This window comes from Nerophis ophidion, linkage group LG09 (genome assembly GCF_033978795.1).
Source record: "Nerophis ophidion isolate RoL-2023_Sa linkage group LG09, RoL_Noph_v1.0, whole genome shotgun sequence".
NCBI classification, from domain to species: domain Eukaryota; kingdom Metazoa; phylum Chordata; class Actinopteri; order Syngnathiformes; family Syngnathidae; genus Nerophis; species Nerophis ophidion.
This window is the reverse complement of record NC_084619.1, coordinates 66,321,445-66,337,293: the sequence shown is the minus strand read 5'-3', so window position 1 is coordinate 66,337,293 and position 15,849 is coordinate 66,321,445. Positions and strand designations below refer to the sequence as shown.

Sequence of the window (15,849 nt, the reverse complement as noted above, 5' to 3'; positions counted from 1 at the left end):
CTGGAAATTTTGAAAACCTTTTTTTCCCAAGTTCCAAAAATTCCCAGATTTGCCAGAATTCCAGGTTTTCCGGGACATTTTTCCCATTCAAAATGAATTAGCCATTTTTCAAACTTCCACCATTTCCACATTTTTCACCCGATTCAAAGCGTTCCAACTTGAAACTGTTCAGACTAATCAGGAATCAAAGCGTTCTCTTGAAAAATTCCCCAAATTTCCAGATTTGCCAGAATTCCAGGTTTTCCGGGGCAGTTTTCCCATTCAAAATGAATTAGCCATTTTTCAAACTTCCACCATTTCCACATTTTTCACCCGATTCAAAGCGTTCCAACTTCAAACTTTTAAGCCTATTCAGGATTCAAAGCTTTCCCTTGAAAAAAATCCCAAAATCCCCAGATTTTTAAAGAATTACAGGTTTTCCGGGACATTTTTCCCATTCAAAATGAATTAGCCATTTTTCAAACTTCCACCATTTCCACATTTTTCACCCGATTCAAAGCGTTCCAACTTGAAACTGTTCAGACTAAGCAGGAATCAAAGCGTTCTCTTGAAAAATTCCCCAAATTCCCAGATTTGCCAGAATTCCAGGTTTTCGAGAGCATTTTTCCCATTCAAAATGAATTAGCCATTTTTCAAACTTCCACCATTTCCAAATTTTTCACCCGATTCAAAGCGTTCCAACTTGAAACTGTTCAGACTAAGCAGGAATCAAAGCGTTCTCTTGAAAAATTCCCAGATTTGCCAGAATTCCAGTTTTTCGAGAGCATTTTTCCCATTCAAAATGAATTAGCCATTTTTCAAACTTCCACCATTTCCACATTTTTCACCCAATTCAAAGCGTTCCAACTTCAAACTTTTAAGCCTATTCAGGATTCAAAGCTTTCCCTTGAAAAAATCCCAAAATTCCCGGATTTTTCCAGAATTCTAGGTTTTCCAGTACATGTTTCCCATTCAAAATGAATTAGCCATTTTTCAAACTTCCACCATTTCCACATTTTTCACCCGATTCAAAGAGTTCCAACTTCAAACTGTTCAGCCTATTCAGGAATCAAAGCTTTCCCTTGAAAAAAAATCATAAAATTCCCATATTTGCTAGAATTATAGGTTTTCCGGGACATTTTTACCATTCAAAAAGAAATTTTCCATTTCCCAAACTTCCACCATTTCCACATTTTTCACCCGATTGAAAGCGTTCCAACTTCAAACTGTTCAGCCTATTCAGGAATCAAAGCTTTCCCTTGAAAAAAATCCAACAATTCCCAGATTTGCCAGAATTCCAGGTTTTCCCGGATATTTTTCCCATTCAAAATGAATTAGCAATTTTTCAAACTTCCAACATTTCCACATTTTTCACCCGATTCAAAGCGTTACAAATTCAAACTTTTAAGCCTATTCAGGAATCAAAGCTTTTCCTTGAAAAATCCAAAAATTCCCAGATTTGCCAGAATTCCAGGTTTTCCGGGACATTTTTCCCATTCAAAATGAATTGGCCATTTTTCAAATTATACCATTTCCCCAGTTTTTAACCGATTAAAACTATTCCACCTTCAGCACATTCCAATATCCTGGAAATTTTAAATACCTTTTTTTCTAAGTTCCAAAAATTCCCAGATTTGCCAGAATTCCAGTTTTTCGAGAGCATTTTTCCCATTCAAAATGAATTAGCCATTTTTCAAACTTCCACCATTTCCACATTTTTCACCCGATTCAAAGCATTCCAAATTCAAACTTTTAAGCCAATTCAGGAATCAAAGCTTTTCCTTGAAAAAATCCAAAAATTCCCAGATTTGCCAGAATTCCAGGTTTTCCCGGATATTTTTCCCATTCAAAAATGAATTGGCCATTTTTCAAACTTCTACCATTTCCCCATTTTTTAACCGATTACAACTATTCCACCTTCAGCACATTCCAATATCCTGGAAATTTTAAATACCTTTTTTTCCAAGTTCCAAAAATTCCCAGATTTGCCAGAATTCCGGTTTTTCGAGAGCATTTTTCCCATTCAAAATTAATTAGCCATTTTTTAAACTTCCACCATTTCCACATTTTTCACCCGATTCAAAGCGTTCCAACTTCAAACTTTTAAGCCTATTCAGGAATCAAAGCTTTTTCTTGAAAAAATCAAAAAATTCCCAGATTTGCCAGAATTCCAGGTTTTCCGGGGCATTTTTCCCAATTCCAAATGAATGAGCCATTTTTCAAACTTCCACCATTTTCACCCGATTCAAAGCGTTCCAACTTCAAACTTTTAAGCCTATTCAGGATTCAAAGCTTTCCCTTGAAAAAAATCCAAAAATTCCCAGATTTGCCAGAATTCCAGGTTTTCCGGGACATTTTTCCCATTCAAAATGAATTGGCCATTTTTCAAATTATACCATTTCCCCATTTTTAAACCGATTAAAACTATTCCACCTTCAGCACATTCCAATATCCTGGAAATTTTAAATACCTTTTTTTCCAAGTTCCAAAAATTCCCAGATTTGCCAGAATTCCAGGTTTTCGAGAGCATGTTTCCCATTCAAAATGAATGAGCCATTTTTCAAACTTCCACCATTTCCACATTTTTCACCCGATTCAAAGCGTTCCAACTTCAAACTTTTAAGCCTATTCAGGAATCGAAGCTTTTCCTTGAAAAAATCCAAAAATTCCCAGATTTGCCAGAATTCCAGGTTTTCTGGGACATTTTTCCCATTCAAAATGAATTAGCCATTTTTCAAACTTCCACCATTTCCACAATTTTCACCCGATTCAAACCCAATAAAAGCTGTTATCTTCTCCATTCTAGAATTGTCCATTGTGATTTCCATCCGTAGCTTCAAAGTCGGGCTCTCCAGTGATATCACTTTCCTGGTAATTCTCTTTTTACAAGTCTCTCTTTGTTTTTTATTTTAAAGACTTATCTCAAGGACGTGAAGCATCGCAAAGAAAAAATCCGCAGTCTTCGCTCCAAGGCCGCCATGAAGGAACAGAAGAACACCGCTCTGGACAAGCAGATCCAGGACATGCATGTGACCGTGTCCCAGATGAGACACATCTACGAGGCCTCAGGTAAACATCCTGCTTGTTCCGGAACACTCGCCGTGGAGATTTTACATGCAAAAAGATATACAAACCCTGTTTCCATATGAGTTGGGAAATTGTGTTCGATGTAAATATAAACGGAATACAATGATTTGCAAATCATTTTCAACCCATATTCAGTTGAATATGCTACAAAGACAACATATTTGATGTTCAAACTGATAAACATTAACTTAAGAATTGGATGCAAGCAACACGTGACAAAGAAGTTGGGAAAGGTGGCAATAAATACTGATAAAGTTAAGGAATGCTCATCAAATACTTATATGGAACATCCTACAGGTGTGCAGGCTAATTGGGAACAGGTGGGTGCCATGATTGGGTATAAAAGCAGCTTCCATGAAATGCTAAGTAATTCACAAACAAGGATGGGGTGAGGGTCACCACTTTGTAAGCAACATTTCTCAACCAGCTATTGCAAGGAATTTAGGGATTTTACCATCTACGGTCCGTAAAATCATCAAAAAGTTAAGAGAATCTGGAGAAATCACTGCAAGTAAGCGATGATATTACGGACCTTTGATCCCTCAGGCGGTACTGCATCCAAAACTGGCATCAGTGTATAAAGGATATCACCACCTAGGCCCAGGAACACTTCATAAAACCACTGTCAGTAACTACAGTTGGTCACTACATCTGTAAGTGCAAGTTAAAACTCTACTATGCAAAGCCAAACCCATTTATCAACAACACCCTGAAACGCCGCCGGCTTCGCTGGGCCCGAGCTCATCTGAGATGGACTGATGCAAAGTGGAAAAGTGTTCTGTGGTCTGACGAGTCCACATTTCAAATTTAATTTGGAAACGGAGGCCGTGGTGTCCTCCAGAACAAAGAGGAAAATAACCATTCGGATTGTTATAGACGCAAAGTTCAAAAGCCAGCATGTGTGATGGTATGGGGGTGTATTAGTGCCCAAGGCATGGGTAACTTACACATCTGTGAAGGCACCATTAATGCTGAAAGGTCCATACAGGTTTTGGATCAACATATATTGTCATCCAAGCAACCTTATCATGGACGCCCCTGATTATTTCAGCAAGACCATCCCAAACCACGGGTTTTAACAGCGTGGCTTTGTAGTAAAAGAGTGCGGGTACTTTCCTGGCCCGCCTGCAGTACAGACCTGTCTAACATGGAAAATGTGTGGCGCATTATGAAGAGTAAAATACGACAGCGGAGACCCCGGACTGTTGAACGACTGAAGCTCTACATAAAACAAGAATGGGAAAGAATTCCACTTTCAAAGCTTCAACATTTAGTTCCCTCAGTTCCCAATTTTTTTTGAGTGTTGTTAAAGGAAAAGGTGATGTAACACAGTGGTGAACATGCCCTTTCCCAACTACTTTGGCACATGTTGCAGCCATGAAATTCAAGGTTAATTGTTATTTGCAAAAAAAAAACAAAGTTTATGAGTTTGAACATCAAATATCTTGTCTTTGTAGTGCATTCAACTGAATATGGGTTGAAAAGGATTTGCAAATCATTGTATTCTGTTTATATTTACATCTAACACAATTTCCCAACTCATATGGAAACAGGGTTTGTAAACTACATGAGGAAATTCCTGGAGGAATCGCGTGTGAAAAGCTGAAGTTGAAGTGAAACGCTAACAGAATGTAAGAATGTAAGAATAGTTTGAATGTTGGAAGGGTTTGAATTTCCAGGAAAACTGGAATCTGGTTTGGAACTTGGGAAAGTGTTAGTTTTAATGTCCAGAATGTGTTGAACGTGTTGATGTTGGAATGCTTTGAATAGGTCGAAAAATGTGGGAATTGTGCAACTTGGAAAAATGTCTCATTCATTTCAATGGGAACTTCCTGGAAATTTGGGGATTTTGGGATTTAAAAAAATGATTAGGAGCTTTAATGTCCTGAATGAGCTGAATTGGTTGGTGTTGGAATTGTTTAAATCGGTCAAGAAATGTTGAAGTAGTAACAGTTTTTAATTGAAAAATGGCGTTATGGAATTTCCGGAAAGTCAAATTCCAACTTGTTTTTTTTGTCCTGACTGAGAGGAATGTTTTGACAGTGGAATGCTTGAAATGGGTTGAAAAACGTGAAAGGAGTCATCCCACTAAAAAAAAAGGTTGGAAATAAGGTTAGAAAAAAACTGGAATTCCTGGAAATTTGTTGAATGTGGAAAATGAATGAATGAATTTCCAGGATGAGTTGAATCGGTTGAAAAATGTGGGAATTGTGGAAGTTTTAAAAATGGATAATTCATTTTGAATGGGGAAAATGTCCCTAAATTCTGTGAATTCTTAAAAATCCGGGATTTTTGTTTAATTGTTGAAGGAGCGCACACAATTCCTGAACAGGCTGAATATTTTGGATTTGGGATGGTTTGAATTGAAAGACTAATGTGGGAATTGTGGAACTTTGAAAAATGTCCCATTGATTTCAATGGGAATGTCATGAAAAACGGGATTTTTTTTTTTGAAAATGCTAAAAGACTTGAATGTTCTGAATGAGTCGAAATGGTTGGTGTTGGAATTTTTCAAATCGGTCAAGAAATGTTGAAGCAGTAACATTTTTCATTGAGAAATGGTATTAATAACATTAATAATAATAGATTTTTATTTATAAAAGCACTTTACATTGAGCAACCAACATCAAAATGCTACAGTGTATTAAAAAAATAAAATAAAAGTAAATAAATAAATACAAATAAAAACAACAGCCTAATAGCTAGAACTAGCACGCATATATCTAAAAAAAGGCTTTTTTTTAAAAAAAAGAAGGGTTTTAAAGCCTTTTTTAAAAGCAGTCACAGTCTGTGGTGCCCTCAGGTGGTCGGGGAGAGCGTTCCACAGACTGGGAGCAACGGAGCAGAAAGCCTGGTCTCCAATTGTTCGTAGCTTTGTCCTCGGACGTTAGTTTGTCCCGGGCTCAGGTGTCGTGTGGAGGATTTGGGGGTGAGCAGTTCTTTGAGGTAGAGGGGGCATTTCCATGGTGGCACTGGGAATTAGGGAATTTTTTCAATTCAAGAATAACTTTGTTTTTTGTCCTGATTAAGAGGAGTGATTTGATTGTGGAACGGTTGAAAATGTGGAAAGAGTAGTCGACAGAAAAAAGGGTTTGAAAAAACGGAAATTCTGGGAATTCCTGGAATTTTCTGGAACTTGGAAAAATAATAGTTTGAATGTGCAGGATGAGTGGAATATGTTGAAGGTGGAATGGTTTGAATCAGTTGAAAAAGGTGGAGGTTTGAAAAATGGCCAAATTTTTTTGAATGGGAAAAATGTCCCGGGAAATCTGGAATTCTGGAAAATCTGGGAATTTGTCGAGGGAAAGCCCGCGATTTCCGAATAGGTTGAGTAGTTTGAAGTTGGTTGGTTTGAATCGGATGAAAAATGTGAAAGGTGGAGCCCGCCAACATATGTAGAAGAAGAATAATAATAGATGACTTTTGGTAATAAAGAGAATGCTTTGGAACATTTACACATTTTCTTTTTTTTTGTGTGTGCTTGTATCAGACCGATATGGGATAGTAGCGTTGTCGGAATAATTGTGTATAAGTTATCACACAATTTGTTTTCTATGAGTTCCGTGAAGACCGTTTGCCCGGGTTACTATCCACTGGTGCTTACAAAGCTGTCTTTGATCTTATCAAGCAAAAAAAAAGGCGGACAGCTTGTAAATCTCCACTGTGTGCCATGGAATGCGCCGTAGAGGTGTCGGTTTCTCAGTTCTACACAGCCTTATCAGGACCCGAAATCATTGAGTAGAGAGGGGGCAAACCGGACGCCGCTTCAAGCACATTTCATTTTGACTGTTTATGACCCAGCGCAGCTGCTGCATAATGAGGCCCCTCGGCACCTCCTTCTTTTTTATAGTCGTGCTTTGGCCTTTTTCAGCAATGGAAGAAAACGAGGCGGCCAACATCGAGGAGCGCTACCAGGAGGTCCTGCTGCTGCGCAAGCTGAAGGACACGGCCAGGGTCCAGATGGAGAAACTGGCCTTCCTCGGCGCCGAGGCCGAACGCTTGGGCATGACGAACATCCCCTCCCTGGTCCAGTCCAAGTACAAATGAGCGGCTTTTCAACAAATAAAGAGCTCAATATATTACAAACAAATGTTTCCTCAAGTTTTATTTGGAATTTAACCATGCAGAGAAACCTCTGAAGTTGGAAATTTGAACATATTTTGGGAAAATCCACCTCTAAACTCACAAAACTTGATATTTTTTACAAAAGGCGTTTGGAAAAAAAATAGTATTGCTTCACTTATTTTTACACTTGTACGTCTGGTCTTAATAGGGACCTTTACACCCTGTGACAAGTTTCTATTGCCGTTATTTCCTTTTTGTTTCGAAAAGTGAACAAATGGTGAAAATGGAGTACCTGCAACAAATACAGAGCTCAATATATTTCTACTTTTTTCCCCCTCTAGAATCATTTGGAATTTAACCAATGCAGAGAAACCTTTAAAGTTGGAAATTTAAACATATTTCGGGAAAAAACACCACTTTAACTCACAAAACTTGATATATATTACAAAAAGCCTTTGAAAAAATAGTATTGCTTCACTTATTTTTACACTTGTACGGCTGTTTTTAATAGGGAACTTTACACCTTGTGACAAGTTTCTATTGCCGTTATTTCCATCCATTTTCTACTGCTTGTCCCTTTCGGGCTGGCGGGGGGGGGGGTGCTGGAGCCTATCCCAGCTGCATTCGGCAGAAGGCGGGTTACACCCTGGACAAGTCGCCACCTCATCACAGGCCATTATTTCCTATTTTGTCTCAAAAAGTGAACAAATGCTGCAGAGCTGTGGAAATGGAAAAGCTGCAACAAATAAAGAGCTCAATATATTAAGAAAAAACAAGTTTTTCTGTAGAATCATTTGGAATTTAACCATGCAAGTTGGAAATTTGAACATATTTTGGGGAAAAAAACACACCTCTAAACTCACAAAACTTGATATTTATTACAAAAGGCCTTTGGAAAAAATAGTATTGCTTCACTTATTTTTACACTTGTATGTCTGGTCTTAATAGGGACCTTTACACCCTGTGACAAGTTTCTATTGCCGTTATTTTCATTTTTGTTTGAAAAAGTGAACAATTGTTGCAAAACTATGGAAATGGAGTAGCTGCAACAAATAAAGAGCTCAATTTATTAAAAAAAAAATCCTCTAAATTTTGGGGGAATTTAACCATGCAGAGAAACCTCTAAAGTTGGAAATTTGAACATATTTCGGGAAAATCCACCTCTAAACTCAAAAAACTTGATATTTATTACAAAAGGCCTTTGGAAAAAATAGTATTGCTTCACTTATTTTTACACTTGTATGTCTAGTCTTAATAGGGACCTTTACACCCTGTGACAAGTTTCTATTGCCGTTATTTCCTCTTTGTTTCAAAAAGTGAACAAATGCTGCAGAGCTGTGGAAATGGAGTAGCTGCAACAAATAAAGAGTTCAATATATATATTTTTTAATAATCCTCTAGAATTTGGGGGAATTTAACCATGCAGAGAAACCTCTAAAGTTGGAAATTTGAACATATTTCGGGAAAATCCACCTCTAAACTCACAAAACTTGATATTTATTACAAAAGGCCTTTGGAAAAAATAGTATTGCTTCACTTATTTTTACACTTGGACGCCTGGTCTTAATAGGGACCTTTACACCCTGTAACAAGTTTCTATTGCTGTTATTTCCCTTTTAGTTTCAAAAAGTGAACAATTAGTAGCGCCCAAACTGGACTTTAGAGGTTTCTTTGTCCATCTAATGACTGCGTTTTGAGCTCATGTTCAGGAAGTCATCTTCCGTGCGGTCAAAGTGGAGAATGTTCTCATCCAGTCCGAAGAGGTCAATGAGCTCGGAGAGGCTGGCCTTGCGTCCGTCCACCGGGACCTGGGACTGCAGCTGATACAGAGCCTCCTGGGCACAGCTCCGCCACTTGTCCACCAAGGTCTGGAGCTGGCCCAGGTCGTTCTTGGGAGCGATAAAGAAGTAATCAGCTGCGTTCAAAAGCGGCCATACGACATAATCAGGGTTGCAAAGGGATGGAAAGTTTCCGGAAATTTACCACGGGAAGTTAAGCTCGGGAAGGTTGGAAATTTTGACCATTTTTGGATTATTCAAAGTTGGACACTGTCCGTCTTAGTCTGTAGAATAAGATGAGAAGCTTGTAAAGCTTGTAAATTCAGATCGCTAACGTTGTTAGCATAAATGAAGGGGATTTAACATAGAGAAAATTAGCATCACGGCTAACGGTGAAATATTTTCGGGGTCATTATGAGACTGTGGTGGTACATAAAAATAGCGAGCTACAGATATTGGCCCCAAAATCATTGAACAAGTAGAGGAACATCTAGTCAACTGGAGTAGTCTACAGTCATACAGTAACAAGTAGGGGTGTAACGCTACACAAAAATTTTGGTTCGGTACGTACCTCGGTTTAGCGGTCACGGTTCGGTTCATTTTCGGTACAGTAAGAAAACAACAAAATATACATTTTTTGGTTATTTATTTACCAAATTTGTAAACAATGGCTTTATCCTTTTAACATTGGGAACACTATAATAATTCCGCCCACGTTAATTCACATTAAACTGCCTCAACTTGTTGCTTGGATTAAATAAAATGACAAAACTTTTCTTCTACATCATCATGCTTAATATATTACAGCATTTAGAAAGCCTGTAGTTGATTTTTATTATGTACCGTATTTTTCGGACAATAAGTCGCGTTTTTTTTGTAGACTTGGCCAAACCTATAAAAAAATAAAAAATAAAACGTTTTTCATAATTTTTTTGGTTTGGCCGGGTCTCACCCCCCGCTGGACTGTGGAGATGACTGCGACTTACAGTCCGAAAAATACGGTGAATGTTATATTTTTATCAACATGTGATAGCAGGGACCCTGCCATTCAAAACTAGGCTGCTACATTACTCATGATTCATGTAACTATAGCTGAAAAAATAGTAGAATAACAATAGGAGAGACTATTCATCCCTGAACACCATGGAGTTCATGTAGGCTTAATGATGCACTTACACTATTATATACACTATCAGAGACAGAAACTCTTGATTTAACATAATGTCCATTTTTGCTGCTTCAACACAGCTCAAACAACACTGTCCGTAACACACACACACACACACCACACAATGAGCTAACGTTACTTAGCCTTCACCTCAAGCCAGGACTGCGAGTGAGCTGAGCTGCAGTTTGTTTCTAGAACGTCAACAGGCTCATAGTGATGTTACTAGTAGTTGACTAGGTGTTTATTATCATTTGGGGAGAGTACGCTGCCTTATGCTCACCTGCTTAACACCTATCTGCTCGACGCCGAAGCGCTGACTACATGCGCTCTGAATACGCACTGCTGATTGGCTGTTACCGCTATGGTTGTAGCCAATCAGATGGTTGTGTGGGTGGGACAATGCTGGGTGATGTGTAGGATACAGAGGCAGAAAGCAGAGCAGCTTGTTAAGACTTTAGCTTAGGCGGCTACTTCATATGTTCGTGTGAAAACTCATTCGGTACCCCTCCGCACCGAACCTAAACCCCCGTACCGAAACGGTTCAATACAAATACATGTACCGTTATACCCCTAGTAACAAGCAATTAAACGTAAATAGCAAAGATTAAATATATTTAGCCCAGTAATATCAACGCTTATCTGACTGGATGAAGTCCTTGGGCTCAAATACTAGTGTAGCCTCAATAGTCCTGCTGTAGTGTGTATTATGCTGGCAATTATCAGTGCATGTGATTGAGGAATGCACAGTGAAGGGTTGAAATTCTACTGAATTTGCATTAAATCAGGTTGTTTTAGCTCATAATCATGTTGCAAGATCTAACATATTCAATGTTTATTCCCATGGAAAGTTTCCGACTTTGAATATTCCGAGAATTTTTGCAACCCTAGAGATAACCCACCTTGCTTCTGTACATCTTCACCATCTTAAGTCGACGCAACGTCTCCGTCTTGTCCTTCACCTCCCGGCTGAGTCGCTCCCTGCGTCGTGCCAAGTCTTCGGAGTGACCGCCAGCGGGTCCAGGACTCGTCCCGGAGAACCTTTCGCTCCTCGGTCTGGCTTCCTGCGCCGTGACGTCAGCGGGCGAGCTGACCAGTGGAGCGTTTGTGTTGTTGTACGTCGTCTGGGAATCTGTTGCGAGCGCTTGGCCGTCTTCCTCGTCCACACAAAGGCGCTTGGCGGCGCGGAAGGGCGAGGCGAAGGAGCGCCGTGACCTCTTCAGACGCTCCTTGAGGGAGGCGCTGAGCTTCTGCTGCGGCTGCAGAGTCCACAAAAGCAACAAGATTCAGATAAGCTTCGCGCATCCATATCATTGTTTACATTCGTTAGGTCCAACTAGGGTTGTACTGTATACCGGTACTAGTATAGTACTGCGATACCATTTAATCATTCGGTACTATACCACCTCTAAAAACTACAGAACCCCCCCCCTATTTTTTTAAATGGAAAAGACGTCACGTCTTGACATTGCTGGTTTTACGAGCAGAGGAGCATGTTCGGCAGCGCACACACACAGAGTACTTACAAGCAGACACAGTGTGTAGACAGAACAGGGAGAACGGACGCATTTTGGTGTACAAAATAAAGATAAGGGTGAATTTATAACACTGAAACACCCTCAGGAAGAAATGCTTTAAGACATGGCTAGCTAGCTAGCGGCTAACGTACATCTGCAGTGTTTTAGCTACTTCTAAATCACTAATCCTGGCCTCCATGGCGACAAAGAAAGTAAGTTTCTTACACTGGAGGACGAGGAATAGCTAAACATGCTTCACTACACACCGTAGGAGGATACAATAGCCATGGGTGGATCTACACCTGACATCCACTGCAACGATACCAAATACAGGTGCGTATCGAGTCGATACTACTATAAATGATAAATAAATGGGTTGTACTTGTATAGCGCTTTTCTACCTTCAAGGTACTCAAAGCGCTTTGACACTACTTCCACATTTACCCATTCACACACACATTCACACACTGATGGAGGGAGCTGCCATGCAAGGCGCCAACCAGCACCCATCAGGAGCAAGGGTGAAGTGTCTTGCTCAGGACACAACGGACGTGACGAGGTTGGTGCTAGGTGGGAATTGAACCAGGGACGCTCGGGTTGCGCACGGCCACTCTCCCACTGCGCCACGCCGTCCCTATGATTACATTGATATTTTTTTAGCATCACAAAATCCTTCTTTATTGTTTTTTTAAAAATCATATGTTTATAGTCAGGAAACACGTCACTGGACACACGAAGACTTTGAATATGACCAATGTATGATCATGTAACTACTTGGTATCGAATCGATACGTAAATGTGTGGTATCATTCAAAACTAATGTAAAGTATCAAAGAAGAGAAGAATAAGTGATTATGCATTTTAACAGAAGTGTAGATAGAACATGTTAGAACATAAAACAGCGCGACACCTACCCTTTACATCAGTATTTCTTAACCATATTATTATTGGTTTATTATTAGGTATTATATTTTATTGTATGATCCTGTAACTACTTGGTATCGGATCGATACCCGAATGTGTGGTATCATCCAAAACTATTGTGAAGTATCAAAGAGAAAAATAAGTGATTATTACATTTTAACAGAAGTGTAGATAGAACATGTTAAAAAGGAAAATAAGCAGGTATTAACAGTAAATGAACAAGTAGATTAATAATCCATTTTATACAGTTTGTCCCTCATAATGTGCACAAAATAATAGGTGTATAAATGACACATTATGTTACTTCATACGTCAGCAGACTAATTAGGAGTCTTTGTTTGTTTACTTGTTTTTTGCTCATTTTTGCGAGAAGTAAGCTTTGTTTGGGCTTTAGTATGTGATGGCTTCTAGGTGATACATCACGTATACAGTATAAGAAAGCTAGAAATACTTGACATTAGTGCCAATAAATATCTGTGGATTACTATTTCCATTCTAAAATTTATGTATTTGTATTATTGTGCAATATTTCATACCTAGATACACTAATGTAAGCTTTGTGGTCCAATTTTGCATGCGTAAATACATCCGTTTTTGCTAACTATTTGTGCAATAGTACCAGCTAGACTGTATTTATGTTATTCACATGTGAATAATGCTGTATAATGGGCTGTATTTATGTTATTCACATGTGATTAAATTGTTTTATAATAGACTGTATTTATGTTATTCACATGTGATTAAATTGTTTTATAATAGACTGTATTTATGTTATTCACATACGTGTATAATGCTGTATAATAGACTGTATTTATGTTATTCACATGTGAATACTGTTTTATAATCGACTGCATTTATGTTATTCACATGTGAATAATGCTCTATAATAGACTGTATTTATATTATTCAGATGTGAATAATAGACAGCATTTATATTGTTCACATGTGAATAATGCTGTATAATAGGCTGTATTCATATTATTCACATGTGAATAATGACGTATATTAGACTGTATTTATGTTATTCACATGTGAATAATGCTGTATAATATGCTGTATTCATATTCACATGTGAATAATGCTGTATAATAGACTGTATTTATATTATTCAGATGTGAATAATGCTGCATAATAAACTGTATTTATATTATTCACATGTGAATAATGCTGTATAATAGAATGTGTTTATATTATTCAGATGTGAATAATGCTGTATAATAGACTGTATTTATGCTATTCACATGTGAATAATGCTGTATAATAGACTGTATTTATATTGTTCACATGTGAATAATGCTGTATAATAGGCTGTATTTATATTATTCACATGTAAATAATGCTGTATATGCTGTATTTATATTATTCACATGTGAATAATGCTGTATAATATGCTGTATTTATATTATTCACATGTGAATAATGCTGTGTAATAGGCTGTATTCATATTATTCACATGTGAATAACGTTGTATAATAGAATGATTTTATGTTATTCACATGTGAATTATGCAGTATAATAGACTGTATTTATATTATTCAAATGTTAAAAAAATACCCAAGTGTTTATTGTCTATCGTGAGTGAACTGTGGTGCGGAATTTCCCCCAGGGATCATCAATAAAGTACTTTCTATTCAATAATATTCTATTCTACAGCATCCATAGGAAGCAATTATGCAAATTATGCTATGACGTCACCCGGCGACTTTAAGGCCAGCCAATAGCTACTCTCCTTACTGAAGAGTCGCCAACACTGGCCAGGACCAGGCGGGTCACACAGGCACACTATTTAAAACACTGTTAAATTGACAAATAGACGAGAAATTTTAGCTTTTTATGTGCTGTTTACACCAAAACTGTTTACATTTACCGTCTCCGCGGGGTCATGAGGGCTGCTCTCCGACACGCACTGTGAACTATACTCGGACTTGAATTCGACATTCTTCGGTGTGACCGCCATGAGAAAAATCACCGACGACGCATGGAGAAAAGAGGTGATTTTCTCTTGTAAAAATCCCAAAAGGTTTGGCGACACTTTGTTAACTCCACAACTCCAACAAACAAGTCCGTAACCGCGATTTGGATTTAGTTTTTCCGCACTTCCGTGGTGTGAGCTTCGAGAAGCCCTCCAGAGCCTGTGATTGGTTGGATTGCAATGACGTAACACAGCAGAGGATTTTGGGAAATGTAGTTGTTTTTTGTGTCTTTTTAATTCTCGTTCACAGCTCAAAGGTAATGTTAGTGTTATCCAGGCGTCAGCAACCTTTTTGAAACCAAGAGCTGATTAATGCAAAGGGCTACCAGTTTGATACACGCTTAAATAAATTGCCAGAAATAGCCAATTTGCTAAATTTACCTTTAAAAAAAATAAATAAATAAATAAAAATAAAAAAAATAAAAAAAAATATATATATATATATATATATATATATATATATATATATATATATATATATATATATATATATATAATAAAAGGGTATTTCTGTCTTGTCATTCCGTTGTACATTTTTTTTCCTTTTACGGAAGGTTTTTTTGTAGAGAATAAATGATGAAAAATCACTTAATTGAACGGTTTAAAAGAGGAGAAAACAGGAAAAAAATTAAAATAAAATTTTGAAACATAGTTTATCTTCAATTTCGACTCTTTGAAATTCAAAATTCAACCGAAAAAAGGAAGAGAAAAACTAGCTAGTTCTAATCTTTTTGAAAAGATTAAAAAAATAATTTATGGAACATCATTAGTAATTTTTCCTGATTAAGATTAATTTTAGAATTTTGATGACATGTTTTAAATAGGTTAAAATATTTGTTAGAATATATAACAAATTGGACCAACCTATATTTCTAACAAAGAAAAATCATTATTTTTTCTAGATTTTCCAGAACAAAAATTTGAAAAGAAATTCGAAAGACTTTGAAATAAGATTTAAATTTGATTCTAAAGATTTTCTAGATTTGCCGGAATATTTTTTTTTATTTTAATCATAATAAATTTGAAGAAATATTTCACAAATATTCTTCGTCGAAAAAACAGAAACTAAAATGAAGAATTAAATTAAAATGTATTTATTATTCTTTACGATAAAGAAAATAAATTTACTTGAACGCTGATTTAAATTGTCAGGAAAGAAGAGGAAGGAATTTAAAAGGTAAAAAGGTATATGTTTAAAAATCCTAAAATCATTTTTAAGGTTGTATTTTTTTCTCTAAAATTGTCTTTCTGAAAGTTATAAGAAGCAAAGTTAAAAAAAATAAATTAATTTATTTAAACAAGTGAAGACCAAGTCTTTAAAAATTTTCTTGGATTTTCAAATTCTCTTTGAGTTTTGTCTCT

General features: G+C 37.2%; 2 protein-coding genes across 5 annotated transcripts in view; one reads left to right on the top strand and one right to left on the bottom strand.

Moving 5' to 3' along the window:
* The window catches only part of cfap43 (cilia and flagella associated protein 43), a 51,849-nt gene extending 44,694 nt beyond the window's left edge, over positions 1–7,155 (top strand). For all 4 annotated transcript variants that reach the window (XM_061911601.1, XM_061911600.1, XM_061911602.1 and 1 more), the window contains 2 exons: positions 2,895–3,048; positions 6,938–7,155. In XM_061911601.1, coding sequence (XP_061767585.1) covers positions 2,895–3,048; positions 6,938–7,113 — 330 coding nt within the window. In that variant the 3' untranslated portion in view covers positions 7,114–7,155. The remainder of the gene's footprint in view (positions 1–2,894; positions 3,049–6,937) is intronic.
* An 830-nt stretch (positions 7,156–7,985) lies between these two features.
* Positions 7,986–14,666, bottom strand: sfr1 (SWI5-dependent homologous recombination repair protein 1). The gene is made up of 3 exons (XM_061911607.1): positions 14,383–14,666; positions 10,977–11,333; positions 7,986–9,020 (listed from the first exon to the last, which is right to left on the bottom strand). Exons 1-3 carry the CDS (start codon positions 14,470–14,472, stop codon positions 8,811–8,813), a joined length of 657 nt encoding a protein of 218 aa, XP_061767591.1. The 5' UTR covers positions 14,473–14,666; the 3' UTR covers positions 7,986–8,810.
* Positions 14,667–15,849: the final 1,183 nt, after the last annotated feature.

Excerpts from the sequence above, each read along its gene's own strand:
- sfr1 (XM_061911607.1), bottom strand. The coding sequence starts at position 14,472 with ATGGCGGTCACACCGAAGAATGTCGAATTCAAGTCCGAGTATAGTTCA. Across the intron at positions 11,334-14,382 it reads CTCATGACCCCGCGGAGACG|CCGCAGCAGAAGCTCAGCGC; the intron begins GTAAATGTAAAC and ends TGGACTCTGCAG. Across the intron at positions 9,021-10,976 it reads TGAAGATGTACAGAAGCAAG|AACGACCTGGGCCAGCTCCA; the intron begins GTGGGTTATCTC and ends ATCGCTCCCAAG.